The sequence below is a fragment of the Dipodomys ordii genome, unplaced genomic scaffold (assembly GCF_000151885.1).
Source record: "Dipodomys ordii isolate 6190 unplaced genomic scaffold, Dord_2.0 Scaffold20, whole genome shotgun sequence".
NCBI classification, from domain to species: Eukaryota; Metazoa; Chordata; class Mammalia; order Rodentia; family Heteromyidae; genus Dipodomys; species Dipodomys ordii.
In genome coordinates this window covers 6,487,951-6,501,276 of record NW_012267236.1, presented here as the reverse complement: position 1 = coordinate 6,501,276, position 13,326 = coordinate 6,487,951, and the positions used below count along the sequence as shown (strand labels likewise).

At 50.3% G+C, this 13,326-nt stretch overlaps 1 protein-coding gene across 1 annotated transcript in view; it reads left to right on the top strand.

Annotated features, from left to right (window-relative positions):
- Fam179a (family with sequence similarity 179, member A) overlaps positions 1 to 13,326 on the top strand; it is a 44,760-nt gene that overhangs the window by 17,114 nt on the left and 14,320 nt on the right. Inside the window, exons 11-16 of the mRNA XM_013013628.1 lie at positions 703 to 811; positions 2,240 to 2,475; positions 4,302 to 4,460; positions 9,710 to 9,827; positions 10,218 to 10,312; positions 12,335 to 12,527. Coding sequence (XP_012869082.1) covers positions 703 to 811; positions 2,240 to 2,475; positions 4,302 to 4,460; positions 9,710 to 9,827; positions 10,218 to 10,312; positions 12,335 to 12,527 — 910 coding nt within the window. The remainder of the gene's footprint in view (positions 1 to 702; positions 812 to 2,239; positions 2,476 to 4,301; positions 4,461 to 9,709; positions 9,828 to 10,217; positions 10,313 to 12,334; positions 12,528 to 13,326) is intronic.

The window sequence follows — 13,326 nt, the reverse complement described above, 5'->3', positions numbered from 1 at the left end:
CCTGGGCTCTGGTGCAATGGAAGGAGGTGTGTGTGTGTGTGTGTGTGTGTGTGTGTGTGTACACGTGCACACATACGTGCATGTATAGCTATATATATACACACAAATACATATATACACACATATATAGATACATACACACATATAATATCTATATCTGTCTATTTATCTATCCATCCATCTATCTATCTATCTATCTATCTATCTATCTATCTATCTATCTATCTATCTATCTATCTATCTTCTGATGTGTGCCCTGAGTCCTTGTCCTATGGTCTGCTGGAGCCAGGCAAGGCTAGGAGGAATTTGATTTGACAACACGGGCACCAAGAAAGGTCCTAACCCTTTCTGACTAAACTCTATGGTATCTGCCCTTTGGCTGGTGGCGCACATGATCTTAGTCATGGGTGAAGCGAGGGATCTGCCCCATCTTTAGTCTGTACTCCAAGCATCCTGGCTCAGAGGTGTCTGCCCCATACCGATCATGGCCCAGGCATTGGAGCCCAGGGCCAGCCGAGCGCCCTGACCAGCTCATCCTCAGCAGTGAGGATTCCCACGAATCCTCTGAGCCGGCTGAATCCCATCTGCCTGTGGTTGCTGTTGTTGTTGGTGGGGTGTTGCATGCAGGGGCCCCTGGTCTGCAGAGGGAAGAGGGCTCTTCCCTCCTCACCTGCCTGTGACAGAAGTGGCCTTGCTTCTCAGGCAGATGAAGGAGAAGGGCCTGGTGAGCATCCAGCGCCTGGCAGCCTGCCATTCGGAGGTCCTTCTCACCGGGAGGCTGCACGATGTGTCCTTGGCCGTGGCAGGGGAGGTGAGGCCTCTGCATGGCGGCTTGTGCACCATCCCCACACCCCCTTTCCCTGGGCAGCTGCTCAAGGTCATGGAGGGCCCCGATCTCTGGGACACAGTGAACATTTGGAATCCTGGGCTTCCATTTGTCACAGCTTGCATTGTCCCCTGTACCTAATGGAGAAATGGGATGTTCTGCACTGGATCCCCAACTCCAGGCCATTGTAGCACTGTCTCTCACGGGGCTGGGGCTCAGCCTGGGCTGGTCCCTGAGGGGGCAGGTGAGGGATGCTTGATACAGGAGGGGGAAGTGCCCTGTCCTCAGGAATGGATGCTCTGGCGGGGCGGGTGGGGTAGTGACACAGAGGATGCCATATTGGCTGTCTTGTGGCTCTGTGCCTTCCTGGGGTTGCTGTTCTTCTCCATGCAAAATGAATGTCACATGCCGCCTTGCAGTGTCTTTCTCTCTTTTTCTTTTTCTCTCCCTCCCTCCCTCCTTCCCTTCCTCCCTCCCTCCCATCCTCTCTCCCTCCTTCTCACCTTCCTTCCTTCCTTCCTTCTCATCTTCCTTCCTTCCTTCCTTCTTTCCTTCCTTTCCTTTCCTTCCCTTTCTTTTCTTTTTTTGTCGGTCATGGGGCCAGAACTCTGGGCCTGGGCACTGTCCCTCAGCTCTTCAGCTCAAGGCTAACGCTCTACCACTTGAGCCACAGCATCACTTCCAGCTTTTTCTGCTTATGTGGTGCTAAGGAATCGAACCCAGGGCCTCATGCATGCAAGGCAAGCACTCTACCACTGAGCCACCTTCCCAGCCCCTTCCCTTTCTTTTCCTTCCTTTCTCCTCTCCTCCCCCCCTTCCTTCTCCCCTCCCCTTTCCTGCTCCTTCCTTCCTTCCTTCCTTCCTTGCTTCCTTCCTGTGTGTGACTACTAGGCCTTGAACTCAGGGCCTGGGTGCTGTCTCTAGCTTTTGTGCTCTAAAGCTTTTGGCCCTCTACAACTTGAGCTACAGCTCCACTTGTAGCTTTTTGGTGGTTAACTGGAGCTAAAAGTCTCATGGACTTTCCTGCCCAGGCTGGCTTTGAACCATGATCCTCAGATCTCAACTTCCTGAGTATCTAGACTTACAGGTATGAGCCACTGGTGCTTGGCTCCCTGCAACAGTTTTAAAGACCAAATTGGGCCTCTTTGAAAAATGTGCTCTGCAGACTAAGTGGGTACAAGTTTTAGATGCTAATGATAACCATGGAATTAAGAGCTATGGTGATTACTAAGTAGGACTCTGCCTCTGAGCTGCTGTAGGCCTCTTCATTTCCAGCAGGGTGAGGGGTGCGGGTGGGGCAGGGCTGAGTGAGGGGATGGTGCCAGGGCTGGGTTGTTCTCAGTCTTTGTGTTTCGTAGCCCTTGTCCAGTAGTCCTAGGGGGCCCTTTTCCCCCCCTCCCCCCTCTCTCCCAGGTCACAAACCTCCGCTCCAAGGTGTCCCGCCTGGCCATCAGTACCCTAGGAGACCTTTTTCGGGCTTTGAAAAAGAACATGGACCAGGAAGCTGAGGAGGTGGCCCGCTGCCTGCTGCAGAAGATGGGGAACACCAGCGAGTTCATCCAGCGGGCGGCCAGCCGGGCCCTGGGTGCCATGGTGGAGAATGTGACTCCAGCCCGAGCCTTGGTGGCCCTCACGTCTGCGGGCGTCTAGTAGGTGGCTGCCTATTGTCTAGGGGGTGAGGCTGGTCCAAAATGGGGAGGCAGGAAGAGAGGCTCTACATTGGGGAAGGAGGGAAGGATAGGAATAAGCAACAGGGTGGACAGGAGGTAGAAAGTGAGCTGCAGAGGGTCCCTTGGGATGGTGGGGGTGGGTCAGAGTACAGTGGGGTCACACACCTCAGCCAGCGCCTCATCCATTTAGCTGGGAGGTGGAAGCTCTCTGCTTCCCAGTGGGCTGTTCCCATCTTTCCCTGGCCAGGCTGGGAAGAATGGGGTGAACCAGCAGGACTGGAAGGGGAGAGATGCTATTTGTTCTGCTCCAAGGCTGGAGATGATTGGTTGGTGGCCATGGTAACACAGGGAGACTGGGCTGCAGAGGCAGCTTTGGCTGTGTCCCCGAGGGGACCCTGACCCTCCCAGGGGAGTCATGCTTCTTTCTGATGAAATGTGGGCCACTGAGGAGAGCAGGAAGGGGGCGGGGCAGGGACTACTGTGAGAGGCAGAGTTGCTTAAGTCAAAATCAGACCAAAGACTTTTTCTCAGGTTTTTTTCTCCTGCAGGGTACAAAACTTTTCCTCCCCAGGAAGTCAGTCATTGAACTGATGCCCAGCAAGGCTTTTCAGCGCCTGCTGCACTTGCCGGCTACCTTTAGCCAAAGGGTGAACCATTTCTGGGCCACATTGTCTGGGTTCACATCGCAGATTGGTACTTACCTTTCTGAGCCCGTTTCCTCCTCACCTGTCAGATGGAGATAATAATGGGGCTGGCCCCCTGAGGTGGTCATGAGGAGTCAGGGAGTTGATTCGTAAGAAGCATGGAGAACGATTCCTGCCTCTAACATCTACTGACCCTGTATTTTGGCCAAATTAACTTGGGAGAAATTAATGGTACCATTTCTGGATTTCCTCCCTTTCCCTCACTTTCCTCATTTGCAGAGTGATGATAAAAATAGTAGCTTGTGGAGTTGATGGCTGACGAGTGAACGCACAGGGCCTGGCATTCCTGGGGGATGTGGCAATTGATCATTGTCAACAACAGCCCACGTCAGGTGTACCCCGGGACACCTGGAGCAGGGTTGCGCATTTGAATCCTTTGGGATCTTTTCAAATGAGAATTGTGCTTCAGGTGCCAACAATGCTGGCCTGTAGCCCACACTACATGTATGACCCTTCTGTGTTCCACTGGGATAAGATGCTGGGGAACAAAGGGGTCATTGTCATGTCATGGGCTGTGAACATAGAAGCCCTGCTTGAAAGAGGTGACACCAGATGGGTTTCTCTTATCAGAGTTCAAGCTCTGACTCCAATTCAGTTCAACAAACCTGTGCTGAGTTCCCGCTCTGTCAGGCATACACTGGGACCTGCAGAGCATTGGGTAGGCAGCAGTGGGAGACCTCATCCCCATTCCCAAGGACAAAGAAGGTCACTTTGTAGAGGACATTCGCCTATGGGCTGGGGGAGGAAGAGGAGACATGGATGGAGTAGGACTTTTCTAGGAGCGGGGAAAGATGGGCCTTGCATGTGGGTGGCAAGGGGCTGCGGGCTCAGGCAGGCCTTGAGAATGGTGAGCACAGGGTCTGTTTGGAAGAACACCTCGTGTCTTTATGCAGCTGCTCTTAATTTCTCCCAAGATCACTGGTCCCATTTAGCCCTGTGATCAGGAACTAATCGGTCTTTCCTGCAAGTTCCCCGGCCCACAAAGGATAACTTCTGGAGCCATTTCGGTCAAGACTCTCCCATGATAGATTTACATATGCCTTACTGGAACCCCCTCCCCTCCCCATGACTGACCTCTTGCTTATGACTCGGTCCTTTCAGCCATCGAAACCCTTTAGTCCGGAAATGTACTGCCGAGCACCTGTCAGCCGTCCTGGAGCAGATCGGTGCTGACAAGCTTCTCTCAGGCAGCAGGGACAGTACAGACATGCTGGTGCACAACTTGGTGAGGCTGGCCCAGGACTCCAATCAGGACACCAGGTAGGACAGGCCCCAGGCTCGGGGAGGAGGCAGCCCAGGCAAGTTTGCAGCCCAGAGAGACCTGGCCCTACAGCTTGTGTGGAGGATCAGGCAGAGGGGCCATCAGATGGATGGATGGAAGCCGAGTCCTTTCCTTCCAGCTGCTGACCTCCCTCCCTCCCTCCCTCTAATGTCACGTGTCCAGGAATGGTCGGTGCCTCCGGCTGCTACTTTTGCCCCTTCTATTCACCTTCTTCCTTCATGTTGCTCCTCTTTCCACCCACCATGGTTCCATTCTCTGCAAGACCGGTCAGTTTTTGCAAGAAGTATTTGCTGAGGGCTCTTTTGGTTATGGATAAAGCAATAAATAAGAAAGATTAAGCTCCTTTCTCGGTGTTGATGGCTCACACGTGAAGCCAGCTTGGGTAGAAAAGTCTGTGAAGCATTTGTTTCCAATTATCCAGCAAAAAACTGAAGTGGAGGTGTGGCTCAAGTGGTAGAATACCAGTCTTGAGCAAAAAGCTGAGTCAAGTCTCAAGGCTTTGAGCTCAAGCCCCAGTACTGACACATACACAAAAATTTAAGCCCTTGTTTTCTTGAAACTTCCCTCCTCGTTGAGGAAGGCACAAGATAAATACAATATAAGAGCATTTTGGATATAGATAGGAATGCAAAGGTATGACTCCAGGAGGATGGAATGTTGAATGGAGGACAACAACTTGAGCCTGAGTGCTGGCCACAGCTGAGAGCTGACTGGCAAGATGGAGGCAGCTTTCTGAGGATCTGGGCATGTGACTCAGGTGCAGAAAATGGTACTGAGGCCCCTGGGTAGGGACAATGTGGTGTTCAAGATTGAGGTCAGCCTCGCAGAGTGGAACATAGGAACAGGGGTGCGGCGGGAAACACAGGCCAGGGGTTGAGATTTGGGGTTGCATGATGGCACTCAGAAATCCTAGAGGATTTTTAGGTAGGAAGTTAAGGAGATATTTGAAGATTTTCAGTGAGAGAGCAACAGGATCTTATGTCTTCCAAGGCTACGCTTGGGGCCTGGTTGATCCCGCGCCTCAGTTCCCCACATCTGTTTGGATGTGTGCTTATCTAGGGCTACTGCCCCATGCCATCCTGATGGATGGATAGATAGATGGATGGTGTGAGTGCGTGCACATCTGTGTGTGTGTGCATGTGCACGTACAGGCTGCATTTCCACGCCACAGTCTCTGGAGCGTGTGGCCTGGTCATGTGGGCTGTCCATGTCCACAGGTTCCATGTCCCGGTGCTCCCTGGAGCACTGAAGTGCTGGCTCTTCTCCCCACTTGGAACCTCTGTGAAAAGTGCACTCATCTTCCCCATAGTGTCCCCAACAGCGACAAGGGGAATTTTCCAGAATCAGCCCAGGAGTGGTGCTGCTGTGCCGGGGCCCATTGACCCACTTAGAGGTCAATCGTTTTTGTTTTGTTTTGTTTTGTGCTGTACCTGGGGCTTGAACTCAGGGCCTGGGCACTGTTCCTGAGTTTTGTTTGTTTGTTTGTTTGTTGTCGGTCATGGGGCTTGAACTCTGGGCCTGGGCGCTGTCCCTCAGCGCTTCAGCTCAAGGTGAGTGCTCTACCACTTGAGCTACAGCGCCACCTCCGGATTTCTGGTGGTTTATTGGAGATAGGAGTCTCATGGTCTTTCCTGCCCTGGCTGGCTTTGAACCGCGATCCTCAGACCTCAGCCTCCTGAGTAGCTAGGATTACAGGAGTGAGCCACCAGCGCTTGGCTCCTGAGTTTTTTTTTGTTGTTGTTTTTTTGGGTTCGGTCGGGGGGCCTGAACTCCGGGCCTGGGCGCTGTCCCTCAGCTCTTCAGCTCAAGGCTAGCGCTCTACCACTTGAGCCACAGTGCCACTTTCAGCTTTTTTCTTTTTGCTTATGTGGTGCTGAGGAATCGAACCCAGGGCCTTGTGCATGCAAGGCATGCGCTCTACCACTGAGCCACCTTCTCAGCCTCTGAGGTTTTTTTTTTTTCTTTTTTAAGGCTAGAGCTCTACTACTTGAGCCATAGCTCCACTTCTGGCTCTGTGTGTGTGTGTGTGTGTGTGTGTCTTTTCTACCCAAGCTGGTTTCAAACTGCAGTCCTCAGATCTCAGCCTCCTGAGCAGCTTTCCACGTGTAAGCTATCAAATGGAGAAAGGAGCTTAATCCTTCTTATTTATTGCTTTATCCATAACCCAAAGAGCCCTCAGCAAGCTTAACTGGAGATAAGTCTCACAGACTTTCCTGTCCAGGCTGGCTTTGAAATGAAATCCTCAGATATCAGCCTCCTGACTAGCCAGGATTACAGGCGTGAGCCACAGAACCTGGCTTCAGGGGTCCAGTATGGTGGAGCTCTCCACCATGGCACACCAGTTGGCCTCTCTCCTGTCAGTGTGAGATGCCACCACCCCTGGCCCCTTGCCAATAAGTAGCAACATCTGCATTTCTGATTTGTACCATCTAATGGGTGAAATGAACGTGACAGTGCACCATTGTTTCACAGTGAATTGTAATTACCTCATTACAAATGGATTTGAGTGTTTTTATACAGTTGTTAGCCTTTTGAGATCTCTTTATATATCTCTATGCATATATCTCTTTCTTGCTGCTCGGTAGAGGACTGGTCTGGGAAGAGGGGGCCGGGATTGAGAAGGGGCAGTGGACATGTGGTTAAACTACAAGGGACAAGAGGTATTGAAAGCTGAGTCTAGGAGAGTGGGTGGTCTGGGCCTACTTTGAAGGCTGAGCCAACAGGATACGGGTGGCTTTCTCTCCAGATCTAATGCCACTCTCCCCTCTTCCTTCTGACTTCTTATACTGGATCACCAACTTTTCCCCCTCCCCTTCCCTTTCCTCTCCTCTCTCCCTCCCCCCCAATTCTTCCCTTCCCTCCCCTTCCTGCCCCTCCTGTCCTCCCTCCCCTCCCCTCTGCTCCCCTTCCCTTCTCTTCTCTTCTCTTTTCTCCCTTCCCTCCCTCTCTTCCTTCCTTCCCTTTTTTTTAAAAAATTTATTTTGGTAGTATTGGGTTTTGAACTCAGTTTTATGCTTGTTAGGTAAGGACTTTACCACTTGAGCCTTGTTCCTAGTCCCTTTTGATTTGGTTTATTTTTAGGTAGCTCTTCTTTTTTGTGCTCTTGGTCTTAGACTAAGATCTTCCTATTTCTACCTCCAATATTTTCTGGGATTATAAGTGTTCACCACCGAGTGTAGCCTCATGCTTGGGCACTGTCCCTGAGCCTCTTTGTGCTGAAGGCTAGCAAGTACTCTACCACTTGAGCCACAGTACCACTTCTGGCTTTCTCTGAGTAGTTTATGGAAGATAAGAGTCTCACAGACTTTCTTGCCTGGGCTGGCTTCGAATTGCAATCCTCAGATCTCAGCCTCCTGAGTGGCTAAGATTACAGGTATGAGATGCTGGTGCCTGGCTCTCATATTCCCTTATGGTACCTATGCTTCCCACTTTCCCTGTCGTGGTACCAACTACTTCTCCTTGGCTCCTTGGGGGGCGTTTCTGCACCCTGCCTGTCATCTGGATGCAGGTGGCTGTGGCCTGTCTTTAGTTGTTCCTCTACGTCTTCTGGCTCTCACTTAGGGTTCCAGCAAGCTCTGCGGCTCCCGTGCTTTCTTTCCACCCTGAACCTTTTTGTGCCAGCCCTGTGTGTCTATTCCTCTAGGGGATTCATCACCAGAAGTTCCACTCTACCTTCAGAGCCAGTGGTCATAGAGGAGCCCACCATCTTCTCTCCAAGCCTGCTTCTCTGGTTGTTGACCAGGCAGTGACTCTGGGATTTTTACCATGTGCACATTTGCAAACTTGATTGATGTTATCCATAGAATACCTAAATTCAAGTTTGCATTAGACAAACTATGCTGAAAGCCATTCTTTTCTTGTCAACCTTTTGATCTCTCTCCAAAGGCACGGTGGGCACTCTGCAGAGAGTTGTTGAGTTCCACTGCTGTTTAAAATGTCTTTAGAAATACTATACCATCATCTAACATTTAAATAGAAATGATTATCATGAAAGGTACATATAGCAATGGGGCATTCGTTGGATATCAATAAAGCAAGTGCTCATTGTTAAAAAAAAAAAAGGATCAGATTTCCACATTTTCTAGCAAAGCAACTGCTAAGACCTTCACCTGCAGAAGGAAAATACCATCCATAATATTGCCTTCAGTTTCTGAGGTGGCCTTCACACAGGGTTATCAGAGGCAGTGGGAATTGTCAGGATTTCCTCTTCCTGTGTTTTCTTAGTGGAAACTAGAATAGTAGTACATTTTTTCATCAATGGAGGCTTGGGCTAGGTGAAATATGGTCCTTCTACATGTCTTCTGTTCCAAATCCTGCAGTTTCAACCCCTGTGGGATCAATCCTTCCTGGATCCAACTACACCACTGCTGTATTTCATGTCTTCATGTCTTGCCTGGGCTATGATGGTGGCCTCCTAACAGGTTTTATGTCTTCTAGCCTTGTCCCTACCAATTTGCCATTCTGCCAAAGACACTGGCTAAAATCTGATCATTCCCCAGCCTCCCACTGCCTGCAAGCGAAGTCCAGCTCCTTCCTGTCTTTATCCAGTGCATCCCACTGACTTCTCCAGCCTATTTTTTTCCTGCGTCCAGCTCCTACTCACTAGTCCTCAGTCATTTCCTGTGATGTGTCAGAATGACATGAAATGGTCCTTCTCCTTCTACTAATTCCTTAGTCCTGCCCCATGTGTAAACTCCTCTTCATCCTTTGAGTCCCCAAAGCCACCTCTTCTGTGATGCCTCTTAATCTAGTTGATCTATTCCCATCTCTTATTGTGTCATTGTACCTTCCCTCAACTTTCCAAATGTCCCAACAGGAAAAAAGGCAAGTACATTTTGATATAGTCATTCAACAGAACATTGGATAGCTTTGAAAAAGGATGCTTATAATGCATATTAATAAGATATGGGCAGATGATGAATGAAATAGTGCTACAGTTGGATACAAGTTACATAAACATTCTGCTGTCTACTAAAATATATATACATACCAAAAAGATTAACAGGTAAACATAAACATTCATAGTGATTTTCTCTTGCCATTATGGCTGCTGATGTTTAATCTTTCATGACTAATTCTTTAACTGGGTAGAGATTGCTTTCATAATTAGAAAAATTCTGAAAACTTCCCCGACTATAATTAGGAAAATGGTGTGAAGCTGTAGAACCAATCTCTTGTGCACGTCTGTATTTGTTTCTTCATCTTGCTTTTCTTCTCCCTATGGCAGGTTTTATGGCCGGAAGATGGTGAATATCCTGATGGCAAATGCCAAGTTCGATGCGTTTCTGAAGCAATCCCTCCCCTCTCATGACTTGCGGAAAGTCATGGCAGCCATTAAACAGCGTGTAAGTGGGTGGACAGTGGCGGGTGGACAGTGAGTGGAAGGCTTCAGAGGGAGAGGGCCTAGGTCAGAGTTGGAGGCCTTCTGTGGGTCAAGGGAGTAAGTTCCAGAAGTGTTAGTTGTTTCCTGACAGGTGGCTTACATGTGATTTCGGTCCCCTGTGCCCAAATGCAATTCTGTCCCATGCTGCCTATGTCCCTTGAGCTCCACCTTTGTCTTTTAAGGGGGGATCTTGATCTGTGCCCCAGCTACCTCTAGGACTCTGGTAGGCTCATCTGTGATCCTTGGAGCTCTGCCGGGCTGAGGGTCACTCCTCTTGTTATCCATACAGAATGCCAGGCAGCTCCCCCAAGGGCTGCTTCTTTTGATTTACATTTGGTGTGTATTTCTCAAGGGCCTAGAAGATAATCATGAACTTCCTTCTGCCAAAGGCCGCAAGGTGTTGCGAAGTCTGGTACCGTGTGAGAACGGGCTGCCCATGGAGGAGGGGTATGGATGCTTTCATCTCTCTGGGTCTCCACAGTTAACATGGCCAACAGCTTGCCAAGGGTTGGGGTTCCTCTAAGGTGGATCACAGTCCTGGTGCACAGCTGAGCCCTAGTGGGTCTGAGGTACCCAAGGATGGATGTGTTAACAGAGTTCCCCCACCCACATGTCTGGCAGGCCGAATCTGGGGCTTAGAAGTATCTGCCAGTAGAAGCTGGTTTCTGCAGTCTTGGCAGAAGGGAATATAATTTCACTAGCATAAGAAGGTGCAGGCTGAGCCGGGCGCTGGTGGCTCACGCATGTAATCCTAGCTACTCACGAGGCTGAGATCTGAGGTGGTTCAAAGCCAGCCCAGGCAGGAAAATCTGTGAGATTCTTATCTCTAATTAACCACTAGGAAACCAGAAGTGGCGCTGTGGCTTAAGTGGTAGAGTGCTCACCTTGAGCTGAAGAGCTCAGGTCAGTGTCCAGGCCCAGAGTTCAAGCCCTACTACTGACCAAAAAATAAAAAAGAAAAGAAAAGAAGGTGCAGGCTGGGAGCAATTACGAACCAAGTAGGAGCCAATAGAATCTGCTGAAAATTCTGTCTTTTCCTCCTGAACATGTAGAACTTAGCAAGTAACTAATATAATGACTTAAAAGGCTAATTGTGGACAAGTGATAGATGCACAGATGGAAACATTACTATCTACCACTTATTAAATTGAAGTGACCATGTATATTATCTTGCTTGAAGACATCTTGTTTTGTGTGTGTGTTGGTCCTGGGGCTTGAACTCAGGGTCAGGGCACTGTCCCTGAGCTTCTTTTACTTAAGGCTCAAGTACTCTACCACTTGAGCCATAGCTCCACTTCTGGCTTTTTTGGTGGTTAATTGGATATAAGAGTCTTATGGACTTTTTGGCCTGGGCGAGCTTCTAACCACAATCCTCAGATCTCAGCCTCCTGAGTAGCAAGGATTATAGGCAAGAACCACTGATACCTGGCATTTGAAGATATCCTTGACAAAAGAAACAATACCTATCATTTGTATCTTTTCTTGTTCTGAAGAAGGCAGTATGTCCTAGAGATATAAATTGGGTTAACAAAAGTTACTTTAGACAAAAAAAAATTCTGTGTCCTGGGAAAGTCACGGCTGAGCTCCTTGGCTGGGTGTCAGAGGAGACTTTACCCACCTCCTCAGTGGTAACTTTCCGCCCTCCCTCAGTAAGACCACAGCCCCAGGGCCAGCACCTCCGTCCTCTCTGCCTGCTGTGTCATTTACTGTGTGCCTAGAACAGGCCTGCCTGTGGGCTCTGCACAGTCTAGCTCACGGTCACCTTCTCCTCACTGCTGAGTCTGGCACCCTGTGTTCCTGCATTCTCAGGCTGGACAGCTGCCCTCTGCTCTTCATAGCTCAGTCTCATTGTTGTCAGCGCCTGCACAGCACTTGGTTACTCAATAGGCAGGAGTGTGGGAGGCGGGAGCGAAAAAGCGAGACTGTTGATTGTCCAGCGAATGGGTGGACTTTAGGGTATGACCTGAGCTTGGTGACCATGGCTTCGAATTATGGGTGGAAGAGGGAGGGGTTTTATATGCAACTCTGGGCCAGGCCAGGGGGCTGTGGTGGGCATATGATCCAATGTGAAAGAACAGGGGCATCTTCATTAGTTCCTGGACAGTGTGAGCAGAGCCTGCCCCATGCCAACCAGGCACAGGCCACAGATGCCAGGCAGACAGGGGGCATTGAGGACCTTCAGAGTCTTTCCCACTCTGGTGGTTCCGTGGCAGAATGCTGTCTAAGAAAAGGCAAGAAGAAAGCCTGGACAACTAACCTGGGGATGAGACCCTAGACAACCATACTGTTGTCTTCTGAGGTGCAGAAGCTTGCAGAATTCCCAAGGCCAGGTTCCCGAGCTATTGGTGGAGAAGCTGAGGATGGTGACATGGGTATCTCTGCCTGCACAGCCCCTGGGAGGGGCTGTGGGCCATAGGTGTGTTCATCCCCTGGCCCCTTCCCCAGGGCTCAGCCTTTCTTTCTGCCTAGGCTTGGCCCCAGTGGCCCGCGGCTAGCAGGGCTGCGCTCTTCCACACGGGGTGGTGCAGAGGTGGTGGAGCAGCTGCGGGAGCTGACGAGGCTGCTGGAGGCCAAGGAGTACCAGTCTCGGATGGAAGGTGTGGGGCAGCTGCTTGAGTGCTGCAAGACCAAGCCAGAGCTCATCACCGCCCACCTGGTCCAGGTAGCGCTGCCCCCGCTGCCCTGGGTGGCATGTCCTCCCTTGTGGGGCCAACTTCAACTTGGAAGATTCTGCACCGGGCTGGACACTGGGCCAGATATCTCAGGAAATAGAGAGGCTGCTAAGCACTTGCTTTCCAGTTGGCCTCCATATTCCCCAAAGACCATGTCTGTCATCCTAGCTGCTCAGGAGGCTGAGATCTGAGGATTGTGGTTCAAAGCCAGCCCAGGCAGGAAAGTTCGTGAGACTCTTATCTCCAATGAACAACCCAAAAGCCAGAAATGGGGCTGTGGCTCAAGTGGTAGAGCTCTAGCCTTGAGCAAAAAGAGCTCATAGACAGTGCCCAAGCCCTGAGTTCAAGCCCCATGATTGAAGCAAGCATGCACGTCTGAGCGCACACATGCACGTGAGTGCACGCACACACACACACACACACACACACACACACACACACACACACACAAGACAACCTATTATGAGAGGCTGATCATACCTTCTCATCCTTCTGGTGGATCTATGGGAAAAAGGCTAGAAGGCAGAGATTGAGGGTGAGGGAGCTGGGGCAGAGACTTAGGTTGCTTTGGGTTAGTTATTTGCATAATATTTGGGGACAGAACCTGTGGCTGTGCAGGTGTTTGAGCCATGGTAGTTGGCCTAGTGGGGTCAGAGTAGCTATACCCTTTCACAGGCTGAACCAGCTGGATGAATGTTTACTTCTGACAGCCACATGGTGGAGTAGGAACCAAGGTTGAATCAGCAGGGTATCTATCCAGGTTTCTTACTAGCTGTGTGATCTAAGGCA